The 13,878-nt window shown below is 36.3% G+C and overlaps 1 protein-coding gene across 1 annotated transcript; it reads right to left on the reverse strand.

Annotated features, from left to right (window-relative positions):
• Positions 1-1,383: 1,383 nt before the first annotated feature.
• LOC147398640 (C2H2-like zinc finger protein) lies at positions 1,384-12,192 on the reverse strand. The gene is made up of 10 exons (XM_086447902.1): positions 11,979-12,192; positions 7,440-7,465; positions 6,678-6,762; positions 6,361-6,570; positions 4,751-4,870; positions 4,165-4,222; positions 3,997-4,070; positions 2,921-3,009; positions 2,762-2,834; positions 1,384-1,721 (listed from the first exon to the last, which is right to left on the reverse strand). Exons 1-9 carry the CDS (start codon positions 12,087-12,089, stop codon positions 2,765-2,767), a joined length of 843 nt encoding a protein of 280 aa, XP_086304028.1. The 5' UTR covers positions 12,090-12,192; the 3' UTR covers positions 1,384-1,721; positions 2,762-2,764.
• Positions 12,193-13,878: the final 1,686 nt, after the last annotated feature.

The following is a 13,878-nucleotide window of genomic DNA, read 5'->3' on the forward strand; positions in this document are numbered from 1 at the left end:
TTTCATATAGGAAACCCATTTAAATAATTGTTCAGTATGTTCCTACTAAATGATAGTGTATTTTTTTTCAACATGTTTCTTTCAAATTTATCATTCTTAGGTTGGTAGTTACATACCAAATAATTCCTTGCACGAGATCCAATACAAAAAAGCGTTTGATATGTTATTACTGAATCTTTTTGAAAATATTCAATATGCATTTACCAAAATCATCGAACGATTTGATAGGTTACGGTTTGTTTTAAAATAAATCGATTGATGAAACTAACTGCATACACCCACAAGTACAATAGGGGTAGCGAACAAAAAAGTGGGTGGCAATAGCCCACACCTTCATGGTAACCGCTGCATGACTCTCAAGTTAGGGATTTAAAATTAAAACCCCGATTCTCATCTCATCACTTGACAGCCATGGACACCGGGATGACTAAGAAGAATCATCTCGTTTTGAAACGAGTCGAACTTTTTTTTCGTCTTTTTTTCTTTTTCTTTTTAAAGAGAAAAATCTGAAAAAAAAAAAAATGGACAAATTTAAGCTCTCCATCAAATAAAGTTCTAAAATATTAGGGATCCCTGAACTTATTTAGCAAATTTTATACAGTAGATTACCAAACAGTTAACATCCAGACGACACAAAACGATGGATAATTCACAATAACCATTTTGCTTAGTCAAGACCAAGATGGCTTTCAAAACATCAGACCAGATTGATGGCTTGAATTTCAAACAAGTCAACATTATGAACGATACATGATAAGTATTTCACTTGGTCACCTTCAAGATTGAGATGACCCCAAGTCCGAGTTGTACAGACAGCGCAGTAACATGCAATATCATGGCTTTGGACTAGGTATCTCTTCTTTTTCTTGCCCACACAAAATGCATATATAACTCCCTCGGACTTTCTAGCCTCAACAGTAACCATCCAATAAGCATGATTTCAGTAAATAAATTGAACTGTGGGCATTTAAAAATGTGTCCTCATATAATCGTGGTACATATTCTGTACAAGCTGAAATCAAGAACAAGTGCAGATGAGTTGTAACAAATGCAACAACAACAAAAATCCACCAACCCACTTTGGAAGCGAATGTTTAGTGAGGCTGCACCAACAACCACCTGTTGAGTAATAAGGATTCTAACCCATAATTTAAATTATTATTCAATATAAATATAAATAGTTTGTACAGAAGATCTGAAACATGAGAGCTTATGAGAAGACCTCTGGAATTTAGATACGATGTTTAACCTTAATATTTTGTCAAACCTTACTTTCCCAAGCATTCTGAAATGGAAATTGTCATGTTACATGCCTGTTATAGTTTCTGACACCCATAGTCGTGTAAAATGAAATGTGCATAAAAAAGATTCAAAAGGCACCTCTCAATCACAAAATCAAAACATTATTATTATTCAGAAAAAATTAGTATACATCTTTGATCTTTTTCTTGCCAATAGAGCCTCAATGTGGCACCAAGAACTGGGTTTGGCATTTCGAAATGCATTTTTAATGCAAATCATTCTAATTTAACCTTCGAAGACCAATTCTTAAAAGGAAACAATGGTTTGACAAGAGAAGGAAGAAAAGACGGCCTTTCCACCCTGAATAAGCAAGCTTCAAATTATGACATGAGATACTCACGAACCAAGTAGATCCATGTTCTTCCAGCATATCCCCTGCCTTTTATCTGGACAAACAACATTGATTCCAAAAGAGTAACCTACGCCAAATAAACAATTCGTTCATGAATGGAGCAAGACCAAGTAATTCTAGTCATCAAAAAGATTATTGAAGCATCTGGAAAGTGAAATTTAAGCAATCAAGTAGAACATGCAAAAGACAATTCTAGTCAAGGGTTTTTGCCTCAATATATATTTTTTATTTTCTTCAAAATGTCCACCATAATTTCTTGACATCGGTAACCATGAGAATGGTTCATAAATTACAACAAAAGTGCCAAGTGAGTGAGAAAGAAAAGATGATTATTTCATGGTTTAAGCCAGAACGGATACGAGTTACTAGTACATGTGGTTCAAACAAGTCAAACAAAGCTTCATAAGAGTATAACAGCATGGCCCGATACCTTTAATAAAGATAAGGAATTAAAAGAGGAAGATTAATAAAGTTGGAGAGGTACTATTAGGAAATGGGGGAGAAGAGGAAAGACAATAAAGTTGGAGGTGTAATATTGGAAGAGAGTAAAAGAAGAAGGAGAATAAAGTAAGGGATATTTTTGAAAGAGGAAGAAGAGATAAGGTAAAACATGTCCTTGAGATACGTTTTTTATGGATGAGACAAAGAGAGTGGGACCCACCATTATGTTTTATTTTATAGATTTGGCCACAAGCCATCAAAAGGAGTCAGCTAACTGGGTCTAACTAGATGTTTTGATCACCTTGCAGGGGCGGAGCCAGGATTTTGCTCATGTGGGGGTAACCGAGAGTAGAAAAAAATTATGGGGACAATTAAGAGTGAAAAAAATAGTTGTGGGGGCAACTAAGAGTGGAAAAAAAATTTCTGGGGGCAATAGTGGCAAATTTCTTTATCCGCCGCTAAAATCTGTTGCAATAGCACATTAATCCATAGAATTTGAAAACTCTTGTGGGGGCACTTGCCCCCACTCTGAATCCGCCTGTCACCTTCGTTACCTATATCAGGTATTATTACTTCAAGCACAAAATCCCAATCAATCAGAAAGGCAGAAACATTGGCTTCAAAAAATGGTTAAACAAGGCGTGATCGAGTCAAGCAAATGAATACCAATTATGAGGGTTTTGTCTTGTGTCTACTTTGTGAGATGCGCTTCAGATCTTGGATGCCTCTTTTCATTTCCCTGCAATGTGCAAGCACAAGTATCACTACGACATTAAGTAAGCAAATCTGAAGTGAGGTGAAAAAACAAAGGTGGAGAATAGGTACCTCTGGTATAGGTAGACAATAAGATAGAATATAGGCAACAGCATCAAAGTCAATATGGAGATGGCCATGTAGAACATGTTCGTATGCTTCTGCACAGATGAAACCACAGTGGCATACAAACAATCAAGAAAAGCTTCCTCGATGGTATCAGTCATGTGACTTAGGGGTGAGATTACGAAAGTACCCTTGGAAAAATCTTTTTTTATTTTCTTCTAGATTATCCCCTATACTTCTTCAAACCACCCAAAAGATAAAGTTTTACTTAGATGGTTAATCTCAGTGTTTTAAAATATGGACCAGCCTTGACTGTCTGACTGGTAAACGGGATTGGGAGCTCTGAACAGTATGGTTGACTCCCATTTATATCACATTTACATAAAACCATCACCACCACAAAGGCTTATGCCAAAGATTTGGGTTGGCTAAACAAATCCTGTTCCTCCATTCTATTCGGTACTGAACAAAGTCTTTTGTTGTTGAAAGTGAGTTCATATCAGCTTTCACCCGTCAAGAAAAGTGATCATAGACTCTCCACCTAGAATTTAATTCATGTAATGGTGGAAAAATGGGTCTCAAACCACTTGCATGTGCACATACTTACATGACCAGGCAAAATGTGAATTCCAAAAAATTTACCCCAGGTTTCCTTTTAACAGTAATTTACACTTGTTGGGTGTAAATTTTCCTCCTCTTGGGTGTGTCACACCCCAGTTAAGTCCCGTGACCCTCTTATATTCATAGTTCTCCCCCTCTCCAACAGGTCAGTCTTTTGGAATAGTTGGTTGGTTAACATGGTATTAGAGCGCTAGGTTAGTATAGGTCACGGGTTCGATTCTTTCCACCCTAATGGGTGAGGGGGAGTGTTGAGTGTATATTTTCCTCCACTCTCGGATGTGTCATACCCTAGTTAAGTCCCTTGACCCTCTTATATTCATCGTTCACCTCCAATCCAATAGATTGTTCTTTTCGAGTAGTTGGTTCATGGTCGGTTAACAACACTTACCCAGAGCACTAAAACTTATCGAAGTAGGAAAGTTGACTCTTTTTTTTTCTGATAAATGATGAAAGAGACTTACTCTGCCTCCTCTGGTAAAGGGTTTTTTCCCTCCAGTGCAAGTGTGGGCATCACAGAATTGGCGTAAGAACAGTTCTGCCAATACAAAATCACTAGAAATGTATCATATAATAATGACGAACAACAATGAGTTTTGATAATGGAAAGATAAAAAAAAATGAAGTTTTACCATGAAGACGGCTTGCTGAAGGACCCTCACTGATGGGAAAACAGTTATCAGCAAGGCTCTGTATCAAAACGACAGAATATAAACAGAAGGCAAACATAGCGATCAATACTTGATAAGGTAAATTATTCTCTGATCCCTTATAGTTTGACATAATTCCATATTCCATATTGACCCCTCAACATTTTGACAATTGCACTTACCTCCCTAAAGTTATGAAACGGATTCACTTAGATCTCTTTCGTCTATTTTTGGTCAATAAAACAGTTTTAAAATATATATTTTATTATTTTACCCTTTTTTTAAGAGTTGAAAAAGGAGAGGAACCACCAAAATTCCATTAAGATTTGGGAACAGAGGAACCACCAAAGTAAAGTTTTATTCAGCCTGGTCATTTTTTTTTTAATTTAATTTTTTTACAATGAAAATATGAAATGAGAGGGTGAAAATGGTCCAATAGAACTGGAACATTAACAACATTTCTAACCAGGGAGGTAAGTGAAATTACTAAAAGGTTAAGGGATCAACATAGAATTATGCCAAATCATAGTACTTGATATTACAAGGGATATAGTAATCAGAGGCAAACCTCACATAGATGACGATTCCTTGAAGCAGCTGCGGGATTGCATTTGGTCTTGGCCTTGAACTCCATCACAAGGTCACAATGCAAAGCCCCACATAAATCTGCCAAGCATTTGCTGTGACTCTGAATCCAGCAAGAGTTATTCATGTAAGAATGTCCATAAAACTTATTGCAATAGTGAGAAATCCAAAAGAAGTGAAGTTTAGACTAGAACCAAAAATTTAAACAGGAAAAAGTATGAATCCAAATCAAGAACAAAGAACTGGGGCAAAGGTTAGAAGAATATGTGAATTAGTATGCATAAAACCAATGACAGAAGAGAGAAGGATTTTGAATCAAGACTGCTAGTCAATAGAAATGTTTCAGCCACTGAAGTGTTACAAATAGAGGAAAAAGTTTGACAATTTTTTCTTTTGATGGGTAAGCTGGACTTAAACCCACGACCTCAAAGTTGCTTTGCAAAGTGTTAAACCACTTCCTGACAGTTACAGCAGTTTCACTCTTTGGATCACATTTTTCTTTGGTAACCCCTTTAGAATTTACTTTTGCTTCTGTTTTTAATCCTCTTTCCATCTTCGTTCTCTTTGTTTAGTTTTTTTTTCCCCTTTTTTTGACGAGTAAAGAAAATTTAATCGATAAAAAGATAAGGGCACGAATACAAAGAAGGAGGTCAAGAAGACCATCCAAAGAAACACTGACAGAAAACTAAAAATAAAAATAAAAACATGGCACAAGCCATGAAAAAAACAACTAGGACACCTCACTGCAAACAAAATACCACCTAGACATAAAGTCCTTGAAGAAAAAGACCCTAAATTCATGATCCAATTGTACCAAAACATTGATAATGAATTCATTGAAATCAAGATCCTCTCCATCAAAGACCCCTACCCAATATCCCAACACACTGGAAAAGGAAGGAAGCCCGACTGAATTTTCTTGCAAAATCTGACAGCATGTGAACTCCAACTTTGGAAAAAGTGACGAACTGAGTTTAGGAAAACCGAATCGCTGCACATGAGACCAAGGAAATTTGACCAAATGGATCTGAAAAACTACAATGAAGGTAGGATTTGCAAAGTTCATCATTGGCTTTGCAAAGGAAACAAAAGTCCACAAAAGTGATACCCCAAGATATGAGGATGTTCACAGTGGGAATCATACTTAAAATAGCCGTCCAGATGAAAAAAAAATGGCACCTTTGAAAGAGCTTTGGAACCCCAAATAATTGGAGCAGGGAAGGAGGATCTAGACGACAGAACCGAAGAATGGTAGAAAGATTTAACCAAAAACATTCCTTTGCAATCCCAAAAATAAATAATAATTTCTCCATTGGTGATATAAACCCATTTAAATATAATGTTAGGGCCCTCAACTAATTATTAAGTCTGCATTTTTTTAGGAAAGAAAGAACATGTGCACATTTACTTATATAGAATGAAGATGGTACACAAAGTAGAGTGTCAATCTTCTTATCCTAATTGAGTAGGAGGTCAGATGCTCTCTTTACATATCCATGAGCTTTCAACTAACTAATATTTTCTCAAACAGAAGAGAAAAGAAATCAAAAAGTAAATGCTGGGACACAAAACAGGGAAGTAGAATCCACGTACAACATTCAGTAAATTGTAGTGTCGGTTATCAAAATGCTGGTCAAGAAATTTCTCTGCACGGAAACTTTTCTTACAGTATCCACATTGCCATTCATTTATATCCACATGGTTTTTGTGCTGCTCCTGATCTCTGAACAGATCATTGTCAGCATGAAGTCTACACCTTGGAGAAATTTGATACTTCTCTTGCTCCACAAAGGGCATCAGATACTGCACAAAAATATTGATAAGTTTAAGTAAAAAAATGGACAACATTGAACTGATGGATTAGATGTATTGAAATGGTTACTTCCAAGAAATCATCAATTTCTGGATACCTTCTCAATAATTTCCCATGCTGCCCTACTCCTTTCTCTGGAACAATGTACTTCATGAGCATGCTCTTGGTCTTGCTTAAGGGTTCTGAATGATAAAATAATTTAAATATAAACATGGATATTTATTGAGAAGAGAATTCTATGCAACTTCTAATGCAAGTGTTGATAGTATATTTTCCTCTACTCTCGGGTGTGACATACCCCAATTAAGCCCCGTGACCAACTTATATTCATAGTTCTCCCCCTCTCCAACAGAACGGTCTTTGGAGTAGTTGGTTGGTTAACATGGTATCAGAGAGCTAGGTCATATGGGTAACGGGTTCGATTCTTTCCACCCTTCTGGGTGAGGGGGAGTGTTGAGTGTATATATTCCTCCACTCTCGGGTGAGTCATACCCCTGTTAAGCCCCATAACCCTCTTATATTCATAGTTCTCTCCCTCTCCAACAGATCGGTCTTTTGGAGTAGTTGGATGGTTAACAGCAACTAATCACTATGGGAAGAATTCATTCTGAAGTTGTTGGCAATATCGAGTAAGGTGTCAATTAACCAGCTATAGCCTTTAAACATATTTATTAAAGTCTCTTCTTAACTCCTCCTTCATGTCCTTTTCTTTTTTTCTCTAAATCTTCGTTTATTAGGAAACATACCTCAACATCAAAACCTCACTAGTAGTGAATCCATCAAAAGTTTCTGGAAAATACTGATTAACAATAATCATTACAATTTTTCAGCCATATATAAATTTTGGATATCACGTTACCTTGCACCTACGGCTTCTTGAAACTCCTGTACCATAAGACAAATGACAATGTTATGTTGGGGAGAATCAATTTCATTAACATCACAAGAGAACAAAATCCGGAGGTCAGGGAGACAAGATAAAGGATGGAGTACTTCCAAACAAGAGTAAGGAATGTGGAAACTAAGGACTATAAGAATAAAACTATACCAAACATTTCCACCAATACAGTTTGATAATACCAATCAGTAACTCTAATTGAGCGCCCTACAGTAGTAAATGATCATCAATAAGATAACAATGCAATCAATTTTTTTTTTAAAAAGAAAAAAAAAACTGGGGATGAGGTGACCGACACGAAGAGTAATCAATGAGTAAATAGAAGGACGAATTATCCGCAATGCTTATACAAATAAAACTTCCTCGTTAAACAAATTTGAACTAACTCCCACTTCAAGCATTAATAAGCAAACCGTAAGATTAAGAGAGTATTGGGGCATGTAAAGATAAACACCAACATGCAGATACCCATGGATATGGTTACTCAATAATGGTTTTTCCATTGAGTATGAATCTAATGATTGTAAATTCTGTTTTGGAAAATAATAGATCATGATCAGGTCAACCAATCCTCATCTTACTTGACGAAAAAAGCCGGAGGTCAAACCACCTTTCATGTTTATATATGTTTGTTTTACACAACTTGATTCAACAAATACAATTGCTTTTAGTGGTTCACCTTCCAAAACTCTCACATAGAAGGCAAATTAATAATTCATGGAGTTGAATTAGCCCCACATTGTTGAAGTATGGCTCAAAACATGTTAAGCCTGGTTCAAATGTGTGTATTTTTTGGGTCGGTCCAAGGTTATTTGGGTTGGGCTTGTAACTTATGTAAGTGGCCCACTATGTGGTGCTTCTAAAAGGGGTTTTGTTTTCTTTTGTTGTAAGAAGTCTAACTTCAAGTCTAAGTCTTTTCTAGTAAAGAGAGTAGAGAAAGAGAGAAAACCCAAGAGAGGAGAGGTTGAGAAGTTTAGGAAGATTGAGATCTAGAAAAAGGTGAAACTAAGAGATAGAGGTGCGTTCCTTATATCAATTTGCCCCGTTTTCTTCATAGTGAAATCAAGCTCCAACGCCCATACCTCCTTGAACGTAGCATTTGGGTGAACCACGTAAAATCTCGTGTTGTGGGTATTGTGTTCTTACTTTTTTCTTTGTATGGTTGTTTATCTTCTTTGCATTTGCTACAACTAGTTGGATTATCCTTCATTGTCATTATCAAACAAGGTCTTGGAAGGTGTGGCATACAAAGTGTTTTGTGAAATACCCAATAGGTGTTTGATCAAATTACCAAGTGAACTTCACAAAGGTGTTCACATACACAACACACATGATATACAACTATCATACCAATTACTCTGAAATACAACCCAATTCATCATCACCCATAACTTTCTCTTTGAAATCTATCAAACTAAGAGACCCAACAAAAAATAAAAAATAAAAATCCCACATAATATAAAAAAACTATACCAATTATTCTAAAAAACAACCTAATCCATCATCACCCATAACTTTCTATTTGACATCTATCAAACTAATCCATCATTTTTTTTTTGAAAAGTATAATATATTGAGCAAAAGAAGGAGAACTACAAAGAGAGAGGCCGAGAGAGCCTCAAGAACAAACAACAAGCAAAAAACAGCAAATCAAAGAAAAAACAAAAAACAAAAACAACATCACTGATTACATAAAGAGTCCCATCTAAAAACAAAATCGTCGAAGGTAGTCCCCGCGAACTCTATATTCTGCTTCGACCAAATGTATAATAGACCCAAAATTTCCAAGAATCTTGCACGAGTGGTACTGCTCTTGTTGTTGAACACTCTGTTGTTTCTCTCGTTCCAGACTCCCCAAGCAATAGCCGAGGGAAGCATAGCCCATAGGATCCTTTTTCTGATGTGGAAAGCGTTATTGGTCCATTCAACTAACACCGAAGAAAACTTACGAGGGAGGACCCAGTTCATACCGAACATACCAAGGAAGATTGACCAAATATTATAAGAAAAAGAACAATGGACTAAAGTATGATCAACAGATTCTCCATCACTCAAGCATAATGGACAGCCATTGGGAATGATCCAACCCCGCACAATCAAATTATCCAGCGTAAGAATCTTACCAAGGGCGGCCAACCAAACAAAAAAAGATATTTTAGACGGAACTAACCTGGACCAAGTGATTGAGCCCAATAAGGGTCGCTCAGCTTCGAAAGAAAGCCATTTAAAGAAAGACCTGACAGAAAATCTCAAATCCTTAGCCCTTGTCCATTCCCACTTATCCTGTTCGTTGTCGTTGAGGTTAAACGTATGTAGAAGATCAAACTAATCCATCATCACCCACTTCAACTTTTTCGATCTTGGTTAACGGATCTCTAACAGGGTATTTCAAGAGCTCGAGGGGGCTTCGTCAAAGTGATCCGTTGTCGCCTTTCTTGTTTGTGATAGTCATGGAGGCTTTGGGGAGAATGTTGTATAAGGCGACGGACAAAGGTGAGTTGTCAGGTTTCTCCGCTAAGGTGGGTGGCATTGCGATTTCGCATCTCCAGTTTGCAGATGACACCTTGATTTTTTTGGATTATTCGCCGAGACAATTGAGTTTCTTAAGTGGCATTCTTGGGTGCTTTGAAGCAATTTCCAGTATTCTGGTGAACATTCGCAAAAGTAAATTGTTCATGGTTGGAGAGGTGGAAGGGGGGAGTAGCGGCAACTTCAATGGGGTTCCAGTTGGGGGTTCTTCCTTCTACATATCTGGGCCTTCCATTAGGAATGGGGTACACTAGCAAAGATATTTGAAATCCAGTGCTCAAAAGGATGGGCAAGAGATTAAGTTCTTGGAAAGCTAAATTTTTATCTAAAGGAGGAAAAATCACTCTCATTAAAAGTGTTTTGGCCAGCATTCAAATCTACACTTTTTCTTTGTTCTCCGTGTCGAGAAGTGTCGAAGTGCAATTAGAGAGAATTTGTCAAGATTTCTTGTGGCACGGCAAAAAGGGGGTGAAGAAACATCATTGGGTGAGTTGGAGGAAGCTTTGTTTGCCTAAGAAAAATGGGGGATTGGGTATTCAAAACTTTGGTTCTATGAATTCGGCATTATTGGGGAAATGGTTTTGGAGGTTTGGGGAGGAGGGGGAGAGTCTTTGGAGGAAAGTTATTGTGGATAAATTTGGTGTGAGTAGGAATAGGTAGGAGAGTGGGCTGGCTAGAGGTGCTACAGGGTGTGGGATGTGGAAGGGTATCCTTAGAAGACTTCCATTATTCAAGAAAAAAGTGAAATTTAAAGTTGGGAATGGGAGTAAGGTGTGTTTTTGGAAGGATTGGTGGTGTGGGGAAAGTCCTCTTAAAAACCTTTTCCCAGATCTTTTTGTTCTGTCCTTGAAAAAAATCAAGTTATTTCTCTTGTCAACAACTTCATAAATGGGGTGACAAACTAGGACTTTGGCTTTAGAAGAACTTTTAATGATTGGGAGGTGGTTAGGGAGATTAGTTTGCTTGGTGGAGAATAGCTATATAAGGGATTCCTCAGATGATCAGAGATTGTGGAGCAGCACGAGGAAGGGGAAATTCTCGGTGAAAGCTTTGTATGCTGGTATCACTCCTAGGAGCGCTTCGTCTTTCCCCAATTTTTTAGTCTGGGGTGGTAAAACCCCTCCTAAGACCTCAGTCTTTCTATAGATGGCAGCTTTAGGAAGACTTCCAACTATGGATCAGTTAATTAAAAGAGGATTTATTTTTCCGAATCAATGTTGTATGTATAGATTTCAGGCGGAAACGGTGGACCATTTACTTATTCATTGTCAAGTGGCCCACCACATTTGGTCGCATTTCTTATCCCTTTTCAGTTTAGCATGTTACTTTCCTTACTCGGTTAAGTTGATCTTGGAGTCTTGGCTAGCTTGGGGAAGTTCGTTTACGTCTTCAAAACGAATTTTGTGGTTCTTGGTCCCTTTTGCGAATTGTTAGGGCATGTGGTTCTTCATTAGATCGATTGGTATTATCGATCTTGGAACTTCTTTTCACTTGGAGCAAACTTTATGAGGAATTTAAGGGGGTCTTCTTTGAGGATTTTGTGGCGAGATGGGATAGGGTTTGTTCTTTGTCGTGATAGTTTCTTTGCTTTTTTTAATAAAATCATCTGTATCTATAAAAATAAAAATAAAAAAATCTATAAAAATATTTAAAAAAAACCCAACAAATTTTGTAACTTCGTGAACAACCCATTTCTTTAAACCACATTTTTTTTATATCAAATTTCAAGTTTTTGTAGTTGAAAATTGAAGATTCCCACTACCCCTTTCAACTTATTTCTGTCATTGCTTCTTCACCACTTCTGCTCAAATTTATGAGAAAAAAAATAGATGGGCAGGCTCCAAACAGGTCTATATAACTAACCATAACTCGTAAAGGACGCCCAGAGATCAAAAAAATGAACCCAATAAATTATTGGATAAAAAGAAGAAACTATATAGATCTAAAACAAAAGGTTCTCTCTGTAAATACCTGATTTCTATGTAGAACAGAAGGGGGCGAAGAAGCTCGTCCTCTCTGGAAAAAGAGGCAGAGAGATAGACAGGAGAGGAGAAGAAAGCTGATCGCTATAGATTTCTTCATCCTTCGAAGATTAAAAATTCTTCGACTTTCTCCAGCTCTCCTGCTCTGCGTTTTATTGCAATTTTCCTTCTTTCCACTATAGATTTTTAGGTGATGGCTTTGGAAATTGGAGTTTTGGACATTTTAATATGGGAAATTTAGACATGCCCCTCCATGTTTGGTGGATGTCTAACATGCCCCTTGTCTCTGGTTTACTCTGGAAGACTATTAAAAAATTGCATAAATGTCCTTGCCTTCATCTTTAGCCAAAACCCTTACATTTCTTCTGAGAAACAATTAAAACCAAACCACAATTTTCATACTCTTAATAGTGATCTTTAATATTTACCAAAATCGTGAAGATGGATGCTTAAAGAAACAAATTACTTACTATGTGTTACGTCCTTACTATGCACACTCAAAATGGTTAAGGAAATACAAGAATGTATTTCTTAAATGTGTAAAATATATGTAAATAAAGATCTCTACACATCAAGGTGTAAAGTAACAAATTGGAGTGCAATTAGGGATGATTGTAGACAAATTCTAAAACTAGGGAGTTCATAGGTCAAACACAAGGATTGGGGTGGTAGATAAGGCTAGGGTTAATATAAAAGGAAGATGAAAAAGAAGTTTGTTTATAATTCAAGGAAAAAAAGATGAAAAAAGAAAAATTACAAGTGACTAACTAATGTGCAATATTGATAAATTTGATGTAAGATCAATAAGAGAAGAACTAAGACATCAAGGGTTCTGTGACTTTTGAAGGAAAGTGGGCTTAATATCTAAAAAAGGTCTTTAAGTAGGTTTGGGCAACTCTTCTCCAATTAGATGGTAGCAAAGTACTAAAGGGTTTCCATAAGCCCATTTAAAGAAACTTTTAAATATTGATATGGATGAGGGGAAATATTAGGAAAGGTGAAATTAGAATTAATAACTACATTCTATAAAGGATTAGGATCCCTTGACTCCTAAGAATAAGTTATGAAAAAAAAAACGCATGATCTCAACCATTTAAATGCAAAATTCAATGATTGAGATTTATCCTCGGGATTGTGTTATCAAGATACTATCTCAACCATTGGATTTTGTATTTATAGAGTTGAGATCATGATTTTTAAACGAGTCATTCTTAAGAATCAACGGATCCCAATCCTTATATAAAAAATACAAATAGCTCCAAAGGTTAAGTCAAGAGAAAATCAATTGAGATGATTTGGACGCATTCAACAAAGGCACATTACAATCCCAATTAGAATAAAGGAATACGTGTTTAGCCAACCTTAAATCTTCAAGGACAATGCTTCAACAATGAGTATGAAGATACCTCATAATATATTTCTAGCATTAATTTTACAATTCACACATGTAATACAATTATTTTACTAACAAATTATCCTGTAAATAAGGGAAAATTACTTAATACACTGTGTGGGAGGGGCTTCTTTATGAGTAATCCCTAACTTTTGGACAGTAACTTGGCAGTCTATTTGGTAAACCTTTTTCTTTCTTAATAGTCCCTCAGCCTCGTCTCTCCTTATATTATTTTGAGCATCCAAACTACTTTTTACTTATCTTCTTCACATACTCAGGTTCTTAAAGGGTTATTACAATTATTTTCAATGATTTTTTACTGTGAACGAAGATGATAAACTCCTAATCTTGAACATTTAGATGTATTTTTCGATCTATTCTAATTATTTGTAAAAATTTGACGAAGTTGGAATTCTAACATTTTTGAAGATTTCGTCGTAACTTATGATTCGAGTGTTCGTTTCACAACTATAACATGGGAATTTTAGGTATTTTA

Source organism: Akebia trifoliata, chromosome 7 (assembly GCF_017979445.1).
Source record: "Akebia trifoliata isolate Shusen 1 chromosome 7, ASM1797944v1, whole genome shotgun sequence".
Taxonomy (NCBI): Eukaryota; Viridiplantae; Streptophyta; class Magnoliopsida; order Ranunculales; family Lardizabalaceae; genus Akebia; species Akebia trifoliata.